Source organism: Salmo salar, chromosome ssa25, assembly GCF_905237065.1.
Source record: "Salmo salar chromosome ssa25, Ssal_v3.1, whole genome shotgun sequence".
In the NCBI taxonomy this organism is placed as follows: Eukaryota; Metazoa; Chordata; class Actinopteri; order Salmoniformes; family Salmonidae; genus Salmo; species Salmo salar.
In genome coordinates, this window is record NC_059466.1 from 11,056,588 (window position 1) to 11,074,955 (window position 18,368).

The window sequence follows — 18,368 nt, forward strand, 5'->3', positions numbered from 1 at the left end:
TTGCGTACACAGATTTGCAGATGTTATCGCAGGTGCTGCGAAATCCTTGTGTTTCTAGCTCCAACAGAGCAGTAATATATCTACTAATAAAAAAAACAATACACATAATCCAGAATAAAATAATAAATATGTTTTTTTAAGGAATTAAGAAATATCAGAACAAGCAATGTCAGAGACCGGAATATAAATATATACATACAGTATAATGGTGTGTAAAGACCGTATGGACAGTATATGAATAGAAAAGGTGTGTACAGCAGTAGTTATATAGGATGAGCTATGACTAGAATATAGTGTATACATATAAAGTTGGTAAAACATTATTCAATTGACCAGTGTTTAATGACTATGTTCACAGGGCAGCAGTCTCTAAGGTGCAGAATAGAGTACTGGGTACTGGAGGCGGGCAGGGTACTGGAGGCGGGCATGGTACTGGAGGCGGGCTAGCGGTGTCTGATGGCCTGGAGATAGAAGCTGTTTCTCAGTCTCTTAGTCCCAGCTTTGATGCATCTGTACGGTCTCCACCTTATAGATGGTAGCGGGGTGAACAGGCTATGGCTATTGTGGCTGAGGTCCTTGATGATCTTCTTGACCTTCCTGTGACACTGGGTGCTGTAGATGTCCTGGAGGGCAGGCAGTGTGCCCCCGGTGATGCGTTGGGCTGACCACACCACCCTCTGGAGAGCCCTGCGATTGCGGACAGTGCAATGCCGTACCAGATGGTGATACAGCCCGACAGGATGCTCTCAATGGTGCACCTGTAGAAGTTCGTGAAGGTCTTAGGGACCAAGCCTCCTGAGGCTGAAGAGGCATACAGTGGGGCAAAAAGGTTTTTAGTCAGCCACCAATTGTGCAAGTTCTCCCACTTAAAAATATGAGAGAGGCCTGTAATGTTCATCATAGGTACACTTCAACTATGACAGACAAAATGAGAAAAGAAAATCCAGAAAATCACATTGTAGGATTTTTTATGAATTTATTAGCAAATTATGGTGGAAAATAAGTATTTGGTAAATAACAAAAGTTTATCTCAATACTTTGTTATATACCCTTTGTTGGCAATGACACAGGTCAAACGTTTTCTGTAAGTCTTCACAAGGTTTTCACACACTGTTGCTGGTATTTTGGCCCATTCCTCCATGCAGATCTTCTCTAGAGCAGTGATGTTTTGGGGCTGTCGCTGGGCAACACGGACTTTCAACTCCCTCCAAAGATGTTCTATGGTGTTGAGATCTGGAGACTGGCTAGGCCACTCCAGGACCTTGAAATGCTTCTTACGAAGCCACTCCTTCGTTGCCCGGGCGGTGTGTTTGGGATCATTGTCATGCTGAAAGACCCAGCCATGCTTCATCTTCAATGCCCTTGCTGATGGAAGGAGGTTTTCACTCAAAATCTCACGATACATGGCCCCATTCATTCTTTCCTTTACACGGATCAGTCGTCCTGGTCCCTTTGCAGAAAAACAGCCCCAAAGCATGATGTTTCCACCCCCATGCTTCACAGTAGGTATGGTGTTCTTTGGATGCAACTCAGCATTGTTTGTCCTCCAAACACGACGAGTTGAGTTTTTACCAAAAAGTTATATTTTGGTTTCATCTGACCATATGACATTCTCCCAATCCTCTTCTGGATCATCCAAATGCTCTCTAGTAAACTTCAGATGGGCCTGGACATGTACTGGCTTAAGCAGGGGGACACGTCTGGCACTGCAGGATTTGAGTCCCTGGCGGCGTAGTGTGTTACTGATGGTAGGCTTTGTTACTTTGGTCCCAGCTCTCTGCAAGTCATTCACTAGGTCCCCCCGTGTGGTTCTGGGATTTTTGCTCACCGTTCTTGTGATCATTTTGACCCCACGGGGTGAGATCTTGCGTGGAGCCCCAGATCGAGGGAGATTATCAGTGGTCTTGTATGTCTTCCATTTCCTAATAATTGCTCCCACAGTTGATTTCTTCAAACCAAGCTGCTTACCTATTGTAGAGTCAGTCTTCCCAGCCTGGTGCAGGTCTACAATTTTGTTTCTGGTGTCCTTTGACAGCTCTTTGGTCTTGGCCATAGTAGAGTTTGGAGTGTGACTGTTTGAGGTTGTGGACAGGTGTCTTTTATACTGATAACAAGTTCAAACAGGTGCCATTAATACAGGTAACGAGTGGAGGACAGAGGAGCCTCTTAAAGAAGAAGTTACAGGTCTGTGAAAGCCAGAAATCTTGCTTGTTTGTAGGTGACCAAATACTTATTTTCCACCATAATTTGCAAATAAATTCATAAAAAATCCTACAATGTGATTTTCTGGATTTTTTTCTCTCATTTTGTCTGTCATAGTTGACGTGTACCTATGATGAAAATTACAGGCCTCTCTCATCTTTTTAAGTGGGAGAACTTGCACAATTGGTGGCTGACTAAATACTTTTTTGCCCCACTGTAGTTGCGCCTTCTTACCAAGCTGTCTGTGTGAGAGAACCATTTTAGGTTGTCAGTGATGTGCATGCAGAGGAACTTCAAGCTTTTGTCCCTCTCCACTGCAGCCTTGTTGATGTGGATGGGGGGATGCTCTCTCTGCTGTCTCCTGTAGTCCACGATCAGCTCCTTCATTTTGTTGACGTTGAGGGAGAGATTATTTTCCTGGTGTCACTCCGCCAGGGCTCTCACCTCCTCCCTGTAGGCTGTTTCATTGTTGTTGGTAATCAGGCCTACCACTGTTGTCGTCAGCAAACTTGATGATTGAGTTGGAGACGTGTGTGGCCACGCAGTCATAGGTGAACAGGGAGTACAGGAGGGGTCTGATCACGCACCCATGTGGGGCCTCCGTGTTTGAGGATCAGTGTGGCGGAGGTGTTGTTGCCAACCTTCACCAATTGGGATCGGCCCGCCAGGAAGTCAAGGACCCAGTTGCGCAGGGAGGGTTTCAGACCCAGGGCCCTGAGCTTAGTGATGAGCTTGGAAGGCACTATGGTGTTGAAGGCTGAGCTGTAGTCGATGAACAACATTCTTACACAGTAAAAAAGTGGGTGTAAAAATTTGTGTTGACTTATTTTAACCCGGGATGAGTATTTACAACATTATGAGGAGTCAATGAGCTATAGTGTTGGAGTGTAAAATTATGCAGTCATCGCAGTGTAATTCAACTCAATTCAGTGGAATGAAAAAACATGCCAATCCTCTGCTGTGGTTGTGGATGATCATTATTTCAACTTACTTGTCAACGCAATTGCTCCAGCACATCCTCAAATAATCAGGTAAGTAAGGTCAACAACTAATAGCAAAGTTTTCACTTTGACATTTACTTAATTATAGAGTAATAGCCTACTGATGTTAAACCAGTGTTAAATATTATTACACATTTATGTGTGAATTTTAACACCATTTTGAGTCAAATTAATTTTGAAAATGTGACACTACCTGTAGAGTAACATTAACACTATGTAGACTGGGACCAAATGTAATCTGAAACAGTGTTGAATTCAACTCTATTGGAGTTAAATTAACACTTTTATTTTGACTGTGCACAGTGAAAAAGGGGGTGTAAAAATTACAGTATTGACTTATTTTAACCCAGGATGAGTATTTTCAACATTATGAGGAGTCAATGAGCTTTAGTGTCGGCATTAAATCGGAGTATGAAATTATGCAGTCATTGCAGTGTAAATTCAACTCAATTCAGTGGAATGAAAAAACGTTTGTTTGAATTTTAACACCGTTTTGAGTCAAATTAACTCTGAAAATGTGACACTACCTGGAGAGTAACTTTAACACTATGTAGACTGGGACCAAATGTTATCTGAAACAGTGTTGAATTCAACTCTATAGGAGTTAAATTAACACTTTTATTTTTACTGTGCAGAGCAACAGTGAAAAGGCAGAAAGAAACAGAAAGACATTTATTGATTGTGATATTTATGTGTATCACATTTGATATGGTATCAATTAAGTAAGCAATTATGTTCCGAATGTATACGCCTGGTCACTACCGAAACGCCTGATATATTGCCACAATAGAGACAAAGTGACAATTTAAACATCTAACGACATAACTAATTAGATGCATAAGTAATTCAATCAATCAATAGGTTTCAGATTCATAAAATCAACATTGAACCTTTTACAGAGAATAATAGAGATTATATTTCTATAAATGAAATTGAAAGGTTTTGAAAATCTGGTTAAAAATCATGTTTTTCCTATTTTGTAAATGTTGTGTGCAAATAACGTTTAAAAGGTTAATCAAAATGATAATTACTGTGCATGGTTCTCCCTTTGCTGCAACTATCACTATGTTTCGGTAGTGACAAGTTTAGTGGGCTGGAATTCAGTACATTATTTCAAATATGCAATACAAACAAAGTGTGTGAGTATAAGATATCACAGGAGGTTGGTGGCACCTTAATTGCGTAGGACGGGCTCATGTCAAGGGCTGGAGCAGAATAAGTGGAATGGTTTCAAATACATCAAACACATTGGCTCCGTTTTTAGCCATTATTATGAGCCGTCCTCCCCTCAGCAGCCTCCACTGATAGATATGTCTATCTGACACACAGTGTGTTGTAAGACATGCTTAAAGTTTTGGAGAAATAGGATACAAATGTAAAAAAAAAAAAACATTTAACCCCCAATTTGCATCACTTCTGTAGAATGACCCATATTCACTGAGAGTACAACACATTAAGAACACTTGCTCTTTTAATGACACATACTGACCTGGTGAATCCAGGTGAAAGCTATGATCCCTTACTGATGTCACTTCTCAGATGAAGGGGAGGAGACAGGTTAAAGAAGGATTTTTAAGCCTTGAGACAATTGAGACATGGACTGTGTGTGTGTGTCATTCAGAGGGTGAATGCAACTCAATATTAGGAAGGTGTTCTTAATGTTTTGTACACTCAGTGGACCCTGGTCAAAAGTAGTGCACTATAAAGGGAATATTGTGCTATTTAGGACGCAGCCTATATGAAACTTCCTGCAAAAGCAGACATGACTGGCCTGTCTAAGAGAAGTCTCAACAGAAGTTATTGAGTTAGTCAGCTCTGTCCCTTCTGTACACTCAATTGTCCTGGGAGTAGAACATTTGTTCCCCCCCCCCCCAGATCTATTACAGCCTAAACCTGAGATGAAACAGGGATGGTGTGTGATGGGGAACGGCCTTCACAATGCGCACGACAGGCAGGCAGGGAAGGGCTTTATTGGAGCAGTATGTAAGGAGGACTGAGGAGGACTGTGTGTTCAGGTGCTGGTCCAAGCTGGGCTGGGGCTGATGCTGGGTCTGGGCTGGCAGGGAGACGCCACACACACAGAACCGGCCTGTATGGAGCCATCAGTGGGTGTGCAGACGGACAGCTGGTATTAATATCACAGGGTGCTGGTCTGAAGGGCCCTCGCACGGCACCGATTCCGTTTCACTAGATTTAATGAATCCCATTCACTGAATCATGCGATATGGAATTGGCACAGGGCTAAGCGGTGACTACACGCTCATGTCTTCCAGCTCCAGAAAATAAATGTCATTCATTTCAGCTTGGACACAATGGACCGCTAACTACCTACCTCCTCTTCTCCCTTATAGCAGCTAGGAACACTGCATAGACATGTTGTCTTTTCCAGAGCAACAAAGGACAATACAAATTAGAATGATGTTGTGGTCCCTAAAATAAAGACAGAGGATCAATCTGCAGTTGCAGCCGTACATCCCGCTGGGCTAGAGTGGTAACTCCCCTATTACACAAATAGTCCTGCAGCTGTGTACTAGCCCCCCCCCTATCTCAGATACCAGTGGTATCAGCACGGTATGTGACCTGGGTCACTGTTCTGTTCACTCCTCTGATGACACCCCTGTGTGTGTGTGTGTGTGTGTGTGTGTGTGTGTGTGTGTGTGTGTGTGTGTGTGTGTGTGTGTGTGTGTGTGTGTGTGTGTGTGTGTGTGTGTGTGTCTTTCAGACATCCGGGAGACAGCGTTTGTGTACGCCATCACAGCAGCTGGGGTGACCCACACGGTTACTCAGGCCTGCAGTATGGGGGAGCTGCTGCAGTGTGGCTGTGAGGCGACCAGGAGCAGGGCTCCCCCCCGGCCTGCCTCCTCCTCCTCCTCCACCACCACCTCTGGCGAGGGAGTCAAGTGGGAGTGGGGCGGCTGCGGAGACGACGTGGAGTTTGGCTACGAGAAGTCCAAGCAGTTCATGGATGCCAAGAGGAAAAAGGGCAAGAGTGACATCAGGACGTTGATCGATCTCCACAACAACGAAGCAGGACGACTGGTAGTGAATTCACTTTTCTTTTTTTAATAAGGATTGTGGCACTCCTTTTGTACTTTTTAATCCTTTATTACAAAGGGTAGAGATAGAAAGGAAATAAAGCTGAAAGGGCCCCTTGCTGCCAGTGGTACAATGTGCTCCAGAAGCAGCAGCTTCGAACACTAGACCATCCCAGGCTGTGAATTAACTTTTTATAATTCCCTCCAAACACACTCATCTCCTATCTTTTATTTTACCTGTGCTGATTTAAGCAAAAGTACAAGCAAGCATACATGTCAAATGTTTTTTATTATGCTCACGATCATCAAGTGAAATTCTTTCATTTATTTGTATGGCTTTTTTAGAAACAAAGTTGAAAATTAGGCCTAAGTGCTGAAAGTATTCATTGTTTAGCTGAATGTTCCTCTTTTCATCAAATGCATCATCCAAGACAGCCTCTAGCTGTAGTTCTGTAACAATGTAAACTGATATTTTAACAAGAATCATATTTCGGATAAAAGAAAACAAGTGTGAGCCTCAGTTTGTTTTCAAGGCTTTAAGGCAAGTAGCTACTAATTTTTCTCCTTGTAAAACTTTAACGTTTTCAGGTCTTTGTTAAAGACTCAATACAGTACATGTATGTTGAAAACGTGAAATATTGGATTCACAATGGCCTCCTTGTTGATAGGAAGAGAGGAGCATTGCACTCAGTTAGGAGGTTGTCTGCTCTTTTGAGAAGCTAATTACAGGTTATTGCTTTGAATTTCCTGGGACTTTGCTCACCCCTGTCAGTATTGCTTCATCACAGTATGTTACATTGGCACACAAGCCAAAACCTTTCCCAAGGGGTCAGAGACAGGTAAATGGGGAGGAGTGGCTGTGTAGTTGGGCCAATTATAGTCTCAGGAAGACAGGTTTTGAATTAAAAACAAGAAGAAACGGTTGCATACATGTAGAATAACAACAAAGTGAGGTTAAAGACTTAGGAGGTTAGAACTCTGCATGAAAAATGGGTTAATTACCTCAATTGTAACTCAATGATCTCTGTTCTGATGTCAAGGCCTGTGAGCTCTGGGAAGGCCAGAGGCCGGTTGGGGGTGGGGGAGGGGATACATTCCTTCTGAACTGTGTCTGCTTTAATCTCACCTATCTATCTCTGTGTCTTTACTACAGGCGGTGAGGAATTATATGAGGACTGAATGTAAATGTCATGGCCTGTCCGGGTCTTGCACAATCCGGACCTGCTGGAAAAAGATGCCTCACTTTCGCGAGGTGGGTGATCGCCTGCTGGAACGGTTCAATGGAGCTTCCAAGGTGATGGGAGGCAATGATGGCAAGACCCTGGTTCCCGTAGGCCAGAACATCAAGCCTCCGGACAAACAGGACCTGATTTACTCGGCCGAGTCGCCCGACTTCTGCTCGCCCAATAGGAAGACGGGCTCACTGGGCACGCGGGGCCGTATGTGCAACAGCACAGCCATGGACGTGAGTGGCTGTGACCTGCTGTGCTGTGAGCGTGGCTACCGGGACGAGACGGTGGTGTTCGAGGAGAACTGCCTCTGCCGCTTCCACTGGTGCTGCGTGGTGCAGTGTAAGAAGTGCTCGGTGAGGAAAGAACTCAGTCTCTGTCACTAGCATTACCATAGTGAAGCTGGGTTGGTTTCAGGCCTGCCCTCTTCTGCCTCACACGAAAGATGCACTGAGATCATGCTCCCACTGTTCAATTCAGGAGCACGCTGAGAGATTAGTATCTTATCTAGGATCATCTTGGACAGACAGCTGCAGTAACTCTTCTCTCAAGCTGTAGAACAGTCCAGAATGGCCACTACTCCAGTGCTCACCACGTAGAGCTCTATGATCCTGAAACGGAGGCTCTTTTAGGCTCTTTTTCTAGAAACCCACTGAAGGAACTTACCCAACAATTGTTCCAGCTCTCCAGAGTGGAATATTGAAGGTCACATCTAAGGTTAAAAGTAAAATTTCAGCTCCGAGAACGCTCTAGAACAGAATGTTTGGTCCCATCTCATAGAAGACAATCAGATAGCTTGGTACCATTCTCAATCGTCGGTACGGAGGTCGTTGCCTCTAAAGCAGTGGTTCCCAAACGTGTTTGCACAGTGACCCACCTCAAGCCTTTAGCCATTGAACCAGAAAATAGCATAACAACTGTTTCTAGCCTCAAACCCAATGCCAATACCCTCTAGGAACATGCTACAACCCACAATTAGGGAAACACTCTTCATAGTCAGTTAACCATGTAACTACAAGTGGGGACTATTGTAACAAAAGCATAATGACTTTTGGGTGTGGAAAATAAGACTATGGTCTTGGTAATAAGATAGTAAGCACATCAGCATGTTACGTTTCTATATACAGTAACTGGAATGTTATGAAAAAGGAAAATGGACATGCACTACATGGAATACAGGTATCAAGCACAAAACATATGAAAAAGGGAAATGTGGGGGTTATTTGTTTGGAGGACGAACCCCATCATGTTTCATGGTGAGGAGCTGAACTGACACCCGAGACTATTATTTATGAACATTTTATGACAAGACTACTCATAGTGATTTAGGTGAGGAACGTGCCTACCATCTCTCTGAAAAGCACTTTGGATATGGGAGCTGTCTATGTAAACCATATGTTACATTGGTTGTTGTTTGAGTAGCTTGCAAATGGAGAAACGAGTTGCGACTTTTTTTCGGATGAGGTGCAGTATTGAGAAAGTATAATATTATGTTTATCTGTTTAATATACAGGGCTTTTGTATGCACTTTCAATTAAAGCATTTGTTGCGTATAGATTTGTTACATATAGTCATGTTGTGCAGAATGGCCATTCCACAATCACATACAATGCTGACAATGAATCCATCCATTTGTCTCTTTGATAAGTCAACTCGCTGAAGTGAGTTGGATGTCAGGAAGCCCATTTCTTTTGACTCTCTGCCTACGTTCTTCGGAATATGCAGATCAGATCTCTGCTCATTTTTATGGGGGAAACAAAACCTATCTTCACCGTGATTAATAATAACAATTACTTATGAAGCGTGTTGTACCCAAACGAGCTGTACATTTTCACTTTTTACGTGTATAGGTCTAAGGTATTTAAGTGTACTGTGTCTTACCCTTCTTTTAGAGTATGTTTTTGTTGCTACTTACCTTTCAGGGATCTGTAAGATCTTTTGTTGGGCAAAAGAGAGAGAGAGAGAGAGTACAATGAGGGATGACATCGCTACAATTTATTGCCAATATGCCATGGTTTATGACCAGATTATTCCTTGCCAGAGGGTTCATCGTTAATATTGTTACCATGACAGTGGGTACACACTGCACAAGATTACTCTATCCTCGGAGCTACTAGTCCTGCCTGGAGTCCGCACCATTCGATTTTTCATTTACCTAAATGATGTTTTTGTACAAAAGCACATCACGTTAAGGGAGAAAAACTTGGTATAATGGAACTATTCTGACTGAGCTCTGCAACAATATTAGGCATACTTTACGAAAGCAGTAGAATTGACCACTTTACCTTGTTAAGTTTGGGTTGCAGTCGACCAAATTAGGAAATCAGACCAAATGTGGCTATTCCTATGTCAGATACACTCAGTGGCCAATTTATTAGGTTCACCGAAAATGGTTCGCTCCTACAGAGTGAGTCACGTGGCTATGGCTTGCTATATAAAGCAGGCAGACGGGTATTGAGGCATTCAGTTACTGTTCGATTGAACGTTAGAATGGCCAAAACTTTGAGTGTGGCATGATCGTTGGTGCCAGGCACACCAGTTGCAGTACCTCAGAAATTGCCGGCCTCCTGGGTTTTTCACGCACAACAGCGTCTAGGGTTTACTGAGAATGGTGCGACAAACAAAAAAAAACATCCAGTCAGCGTCAGTCCTGTTGGGGAAAATAGCTTGTTGATGAGAAAGGTCGAAGGAGAATGACAAGAATCGTGCAAGCTAACAGGGGGGCCACAAACAGACAAATAACGGCGCAGTAGAACAGTGGTGTTCAGAACAGCATCACGCAACGTCCAACTTGTCACGGATGGGCTATTGCAGTAGATTCCACTCCTATCAGTCAAAAACTACAAGAAGCGGCTCCAGTGTGCATGCGATCACCAACACTGGACAACTGAGGGTGGAAAAACATTGCCTCTCCCGACGAATCCCGTTTCCTGTTGAGTCATCAGGATTTGCCGTAAGCATTATGAGTCCATGGTCCATCCTGCCTAGTGTTAACGGTATATACTGGTGGCGGTGGTGTAATGGTGTGTGAAATGTTTTCCTAGCAACGTTTGAACACCGCACCTTGTAGAATCCATGCCCCGAAGAATTCATGCTGTTCTGGAGGCAAAGGGGGGTCTGACCCAGTACTAGATGGGTGTACCTAAAAAACTGGCCATTATATTATCCCCATAGAGCAACTTTAGGACTTGTTGGGCTGCCAGGAGTTTTTCGCTGTTACTGTATGTATGTTTAAACAGCCCTTGTCAAAATGGAAGAAAGCTGCTTTGACGTTTTCTTGATTCTAAGGGAAGACACAATTTCCAAGTTTTGAAAACATGATTTTGTCAGGGCATGTTGAATGATCTGAAGAGAATTCGTCAGCATTTGTTTGGATTCAGAGACAGAATTTTGACTTTCATAATTGCTTGTTCATTGATTAAACGTTTGTATTCTACAAAGTTCATTTCATATCCATGTTGTTATTTTCCAGTTACAGTATGTGTAGAAATTGGAATGAATTGACAAGTGAGTTTCTGCACTTACTATACAAATAAAAAGTCAACTGTTCTCTCTACTCTTGATTTTTGGGGTATTTCATTTTAAAAATATTTTTGTTGTATTTGATGTGAACTACATCAACTAACTTTTTTAGACCAAGATAAAGCAGAGATTTAGATTCATTACCCTTGTATAAACTGGTAGATTTATAGAAACCTATGTCACTTTTTCCTTCCATTGACCTTCAACACATCGTGTAAGTGTTATTCTAACTGGTTGACTTCATACTGGGTCAGGGTTGAGGGTTTCACCTCACTCCCAATGACCATTCTCTAAAAGATATTTTCGACACTTCTGCTTCAACTATATCCTTTTGCCACTCAGCAACAAAGGTGTTGTTTTTAGTTATTTATGGTGTTGGGGAAAAAAACCCCGCTGTATTAGTTTGAGCCTTGCAAGTCGACACAAGTTCATATTTTCCAGGAATTCACATTGCAGCGGAGCCAGCAGTGTTGAAGGCAGAGGTAGGCCACAGACATGGAAAGCGCCAGGGGCGCTCTCTCCTCAAGCTGCCACGGCTCAGCAATGGTAAAGTCAGAGGAACTGCATAGACAGTAGATAGATTTATAGAAGCTCTGGTATTAATGTGGCTGCCTCTCTCGCTCTCCCTGCCGTGTTTCAATGAAGAGGTGTACTATTCCACATGTCCCCCTCCAAACAGTGCCCTGAGGAATGCGGTGTATTCGGAGATCTGTCTGTCTTTGCCCGCTGATTGTAAAACATACAGAGACATTAATGAAGGCCTGCCACTGTAAGTGGATATATGTCATGAGGCAGACAGTCATTTCCTTGGATCAATCAGACCAATAGGAGTCCTCCTGGGGTAGCGTCTGGTTATCGTAAGGGCAATGAATGAACTCCCGGTGGTCTAGTCACTGAGCTTAGAGGTTATCATTAAAGGTGCATAGGTCTTTAGATACTAGAACTTTTGTCTGTGTCCCAAATGGCACCCTGTTCCCTATCTAGTGCACTACTTTTGTTCAGGACCCATATGGCTCTGGTCAAAAGTAGTGAGTGCACTAAATAGGGAATAGGGTGTCATTTGGGAAACATGTTTGTCACAGAGAGTAGCTGTCAACATGAAATCCTCTCAAAGCCAGTTAAATTTACTTAAATGTGAATCTCTTCTTGTTCGTCGCTAAGAACAAAGGAGAGAGTGCGAGCTAGAGTAACTGTTACAACATAACACCATAATGTTCTGTGAACTTTTGTGAATTTCTCTTGCTCTTCACCGAGATGCTATCGACTATAAATCCACTCACAAACGTTGTGTGAGATTTGATCTGATCCTAATCAATCTAATTATAACCCACAGAGTGTAAACCTCCGTTCTAGCAGTGTGTGAGCGCTGTGTTTGGATGAAACAATGATATTCACGAGCGAGACGTCCCGCTGGAGCTGGAAGTTCAGCTGTTGTCTGCCTGGTGGACTGACTGAGAGGGGCCCACCATGGTCCATGGCATTATACTATGTGAGTAACACAATTACCTACATTGTATCGTTACTTTGGCTGGATGAACATACAATTGAGCACTCTTTGTTTAGTAAAAGTAGACCTCCTTGTTATCCTTTGCAGTAAAAACATTGCTGCTTGGTCGGGGGGTGATTGAGGAACCTGCTGTTTTAGGTTGACTTGGCAATGCCTGTTCAAAAGAAAACAGGCTTCAGGACAGTCACTCCAGGACTGTGTCAATAAACAATGTTGTTTGCGAACACTCCACACGGGAATTCCCTAATGGAGTTGTCTCTGTCCGGAATCAAATGTTGATTTCACTGTTTGAGTACATCCCTCTTGTTGAGTATTTATGATACAGTATATGGTTCAGTTGTATGGAGTCCTGGGGCCGTATGTGTCATGCGTCTCTGAGCAGTAGTGCTGATCTAGGATCAGGTCCCCCTGTCTATGCAATCTTATTCATTGTGATCTAAAAGGCAAAACTGACCTAAAATCAGCACTGAGATTCAGGGCCAATTTAGAGGACAGTATGATCTTCTGACACCAGATGGCGCTGTTTGAACAGGGTGTTCTTGTTCTCTCCCATCTGAGCCATGCTTCAAAGACAACTTGAAATGTTGTGTCGTGAAATAGCTGGTTTGCGATGGATGTCTTGCAACACCAATACGTATGGGTTTGGAGCTTTTTGTTGACTGTTGTGTGGCTTTCAAATCCTCCACTCAGTATAACTCTCTGTTCAAGGCCACTGGCCAGCCATAGTAATCTGTAGTTTCTTTTTTGCCTGGTCAGCTCGGTGCACGAATGTCTCCGTCCCAAATGGCACCCTATTTCCTTATATGGTGCACTACATTGAACAGAGGAGCCCTATGGGCCCTGGTCAGATGTAGTGCACTATAAAGGGAATAGGGTGCCATTTGGGATGGAGACACTAGTGCACTGAGCTGACAAGACCTAGTTGGCCAGGTGCTTCAACAGACCGAAATCCCTGCTTTCTCATCCTTATCTTCATCTCTGTCACCTGCGATCACTCCACTTAAAGGTTTTGAAGGAAGCTCAGGCCCAGCATATCTTCAGATAAAGATCTTCACCCCATTTCTCTCCTCAGATTGTTCCTCGATAATGCCTCAAGCCACTTCTTTCTCCTCCTTTCTGCGGTTTATGTGCAGCTTACGTAAAGTTGTAAAAGTTCCGCTCCGTAATTTGTTGTGATCCTTTGTCTTGATAAACAAGACATTGGTGGATGATTCACAGGAGGCCACGGAGAGAGACAGTCCAGATGGTTGGGTCAGCACTGCCCACTGTCTATAGCAGAGAGAGAGAGAGAGAGAGAGAGAGAGAGAGAGAGAGAGAGAGAGAGAGAGAGAGAGAGAGAGAGAGAGAGAGAGAGAGAGAGAGAGACCACCATCTATAGCAGAAAGAGAGAGAGACAGTGAGATCCCACTACAATATTCCCACAGTAGAGCAAAGCTCGGAGAGACTGGCCGTGCGTGTTTGCATGTGTTTGTGTTTGTAATTTCAGTTACGAAACCTATGCAATTAGCCAGCAACTGCAATTATATTTATAATTGCACAGCAACAAACAGCAGAGATTTCACAATTCTTATTCTATCCCAGCAAACATGACCACATTGGCATGATTTGGTCCAATGCAGGCAAAAATATTGGCCCCATATAGGCTGCCAACATTGGGCCAATGCACCTTTGCTCATTGGCTGGACATTAGCCCCCAATGCATTTGCCACGTGTGGCCCTGTGTGAGTAGCCCATATCTGATGAAGGCAGCCCTCACTTTGCCTGAAATAAGCAAAAAAAATGTTATAGCAAATATTCCCAAATTGGCCCAATGTGGGCCCAATGCAGGCTAAAATATTGTCCCCGTGTAGGCTGCCCACATTGGACCAATGCATATTTGCCATTTATTAGGAATTTAATTCAATGCATAAATTGCATAATTTCCCAGCGTTAAAGGTATTTATGGAATGTGATACATTATTGTATCAGAAAGACATCCAAGTTGTTACTATCATCCATATATATATTTTTTTTACAAGAGAAACTGTTAAGTTTCTCACGTCACATGCAATTTTTGAAGTCTTTTTAAAGACTTCATTATTGGCAGTGTACAAGATCCCAAAATTGGGCATCGCACAACATAAGGCTTAAACTGGAACCACACTCTCAGTAACGGTTGCATAAAAATGTGTGCACACCACACAATAATCAAATGAGCCCCCTTCTCTAGCTGGGCTTAGTATGGGCTATCCTGTGTTGGGCTTGGTGTGGGCTATCCTGTGTTGGGCTTGGTATGGGCTATCCTGTGTTGGGCTTGGTGTGGGCTATCCTGTGTTGGGCTTGGTATGGGCTATCCTGTGTTGGGCTTGGTGTGGGCTATCCTGTGTTGGGCTTGGTATTGGGCTATCCTGTGTTGGGCTTGGTATGGGCTATCCTGTGTTGGGCTTGGTGTGGGCTATCCTGTGTTGGGCTTGGTGTGGGCTATCCTGTGTTGGGCTTGGTGTGGGCTATCCTGTGATGGGCTTGGTATGGGCTATCCTGTGTTGGGGTTGGTGTGGGCTAGCATGTGTTGGGCTGGTGTGGGCTATCCTGTGTTGGGCTTGGTGTGGGCTAGCATGTGTTGGGCTGGTGTGGGCTATCCTGTGTTAGGCCTGGTGTGGGCTATCCTGTGTTGGGCTTGGTATGGACTATCATGTGTTAGGCTTGGTGTGGGATATCCTGTGTTGGGGTTGGTGTGGGCTATCCTGTGTTGGGGTTGGTGTGGGCTAGCCTGTGTTGGGCTGGTGTGGGCTTGGTGTGGGCTAGCCTGTGTTGGGCTGGTGTGGGCTTGGTGTGGGCTATCCTGTGTTGGGGTTGGTGTGGGCTATCCTGTGTTGGGGTTGGTGTGGGCTATTCTGTGTTGGGCTTGGTGTGGGCTATCCTGTGTTGGGCTTGGTATGGGCTATCCTGTGTTGGGCTGGTGTGGGCTTGGTGTGGGCTATCCTGTGTTGGGGTTGGTGTGGGCTAGCCTGTGTTGGGCTGGTGTGGGCTTGGTGTGGGCTAGCCTGTGTTGGGCTTGGTGTGGGCTAGCCTGTGTTGGGCTGGTGTGGGGTAGACCTGTTGGGCTGGTGTGGGCTAGCCTGTGTTGGGCTGGTGTGGGCTAGCCTGTGTTTGTCTGGTGTGGGCTAGCCTGTGTTGGGCTGGTGTGGGCTTGGTGTGGGCTAGCCTGTGTTGGCCTGGTGTGGGCTAGCCAGTGTTGGACTTGGTGTGGGCTAGACCTGTTGGGCTGATGCAGGATTGCTGTGGGCCTGGTGTGGGCTAGCCCGTGCTCACCCTGCCTACCAAATACCCACATGGGGCCAATGGGGTCATGTTTGCTGAGATGTTTTCTGTCTTACATACTTCTCTGGTCGTATCTCCAGCATTGCACACACAGATGTTCTTACACAATAACAATATCAAACAAACATGTAATTATGCACAATTAGGGATACTCAGGAGTAATTCAAGCGGTAACGAAAATAAGCGATGTTCTGATTTTCCTCAATGGGCTCTGGAGAGCCTGAGCCAGCTGATAGGTAAACACCAGCACAGAAGATTCCCTGCTTATTGCCCTCCAGGAATTAATAACACATCCAATGCTTAGTTCAAACCATAAACCACCTGGTCACGAAATATCTGGGAATAACTGAGGATACCCAGACAGTATAGAATAGAACGGAATATAATAGAATGCGGTAGAATATAATATGATGGAATAGAATAGTGGACATTTTAGCTTTTTTGTTTTTAAGAGAATTTTACTTTACCAGCATAAAAACCCAATCCATACAGGACATGATACAGTGGAGCAGGGGCATCATGCAACACAAATATCTGAAGTGGCACACAATACGTGAGGATGGCTGGAGGTGGTCCGTGGTCCCTCTTTCAGGAAGTTGGAGAATTTTGAATGTTTCAAAGACATGAAACTTTTTTTTCTTCTGCAATCTAGCGCCATAATCATTATGCTTAATTCTATGTTTATTTTTCTGCGTATCTAAGCATACCTCTCGAACTGTCTGTATCCACCTGACTAGCGGTTATTTTTTTAAACAAATGAAATATGCTTCTCTTCATCTCTGCTAAAATCTGGGTAAAAGATTGAAAGGAATGTGAGTCATATTCAGTACATTTAGTAATTGCTTGCTTTTCTGAAGTCTACCAACCTTGCCAGAAGGTATGCCAGCTAAGATAGTTAGACAAGCTAGCTGATTGTTGTTTGGCTGATACCTGATCCTCGTTACAATTTAATTCTTAATAAAAAAAATCAACATCACACTTGGTGTGAACCTTTTTAGTACGCTTTCACCATCACATTGAAATTATACTGTGAAATACATTTTCATTCAAGTTATTGAAATTTGGAAATGATTCCAATGTCTCGAGTACTATTTATATTTTTATGAAATAGAGCATATTGATAGATATTAAGCCAACTTTGAATAAGACCCTAATTTAAACTGTACAGCCAACAGACTTTTATTGACGTCAGTCTTCATTGGAGACAATCTGTTCTGGAGGACATCTGCAATTTATTATTTTCATTAGGATCCACAGGGGCGTTGCCAGAATTGAAGAAAAAAAACGACCGGGCCCCTAACATAGAAATCAGAATGTTTCAGATTAAAATAAAGTACCTAACAATATGTGTTATTAAATGTACTAACTATAAGCTTCTGCTGCTCTATACTACAATTGTGCAGATTCTAGTTTCCACCTTCGTCCTTTGCCTATATTAACAGAACTGCAAACATTTTTGGTTCCTAATGTTAACAAAAGCTGTCTGTGTCATGCCATTTTAATGATGCTTTATTATAAATAACTACACAATTGGTGACTTATTTTTTAATATATGGTATTGTAGTCAGTTTTAATGAAGAAATTACCAATGATCCATGTTTCAGATTAAAGAATCGATTACCAATTCTTATAAACAAGGCTAACCCTCTTCTTCCCTATGCATAATTCCTAAATATATGCCTAAATAACATACCCAAAATAAATACAAAATCCTGAACTATGTGGACTGCAGGCATAAATGTGGTACCTACAGAGAACAAGCATCTATGAAACTGCAACTGTAGTGTCAAGACATTGTGTGGGCATTCCTGAGTAAGTTCAACAGGAGATAAACCATAGCAGAATGTACTCTGAAACAGTATTTTGCTCATCCCCGGGCAGGCTTGGGTAGAACAGGTTAAGGCATTTGTCCTTGCGTTTGTTCCCTGTAAACAAAACTCAGAGGTTACACTGCACCAAGAGCCCAGCGTCGAGCCTTCTTGTGGGCAAACTCATAATGTCTTTAAAGTTACATTTTCTAGCTAACTGGTTTTCAATTGAAAGGATAGCAAGGCCTTTTCAACCTGTCTTGGCACATTGTAGATCTTAGATAGTTCATTATAAGCTTGAGCTTACTGAAGGCACGTTCACCTCCAGCAACTGTTACAGGCATTGTACAGAAGATTCGCAGTGCAATGCACACCTCTCCAAAAATGTTCTGTAGCTGCATCTTGTGAATGGCATTTAGGGGCTCTACAGGAGAAAGACCATCTGAAAAAGTGGCACTTCATTTTCAAATCCATCTGTGAGATCTTTGGAGTACTTGTTTCTCAATTTGTGGCAAGATACACAAATTTGGTTTTCAGTCATTTTCCTAAATGTACGTTTTGGTGAAAACTCCTCGCATGTAGCTGTAATCGTGTGGAAACGCACGTCCAAATGACTGATTATACTATCCAGAGCCACATCAAACACTGTGTTGCGAAATCCAGTGTCTGACTGTTAATTTGCTATGTCATCTTCAGTCTCATCAGGAAAACGTTTTATTTTTTTCTGGCGGCTCCTCTGTTCACTGTGAAATGGAGTAGTTACA

The 18,368-nt window shown here is 43.3% G+C and overlaps 1 protein-coding gene across 1 annotated transcript in view; it reads left to right on the forward strand.

Moving 5' to 3' along the window:
• The window catches only part of LOC106586152 (protein Wnt-6-like), a 34,334-nt gene extending 23,311 nt beyond the window's left edge, over window positions 1-11,023 (forward strand). Inside the window, exons 3-4 of the mRNA XM_014173056.2 lie at window positions 5,926-6,242; window positions 7,392-11,023. Coding sequence (XP_014028531.2) covers window positions 5,926-6,242; window positions 7,392-7,853 — 779 coding nt within the window. The 3' untranslated portion in view covers window positions 7,854-11,023. The remainder of the gene's footprint in view (window positions 1-5,925; window positions 6,243-7,391) is intronic.
• The last annotated feature ends 7,345 nt before the right edge of the window (window positions 11,024-18,368 follow it).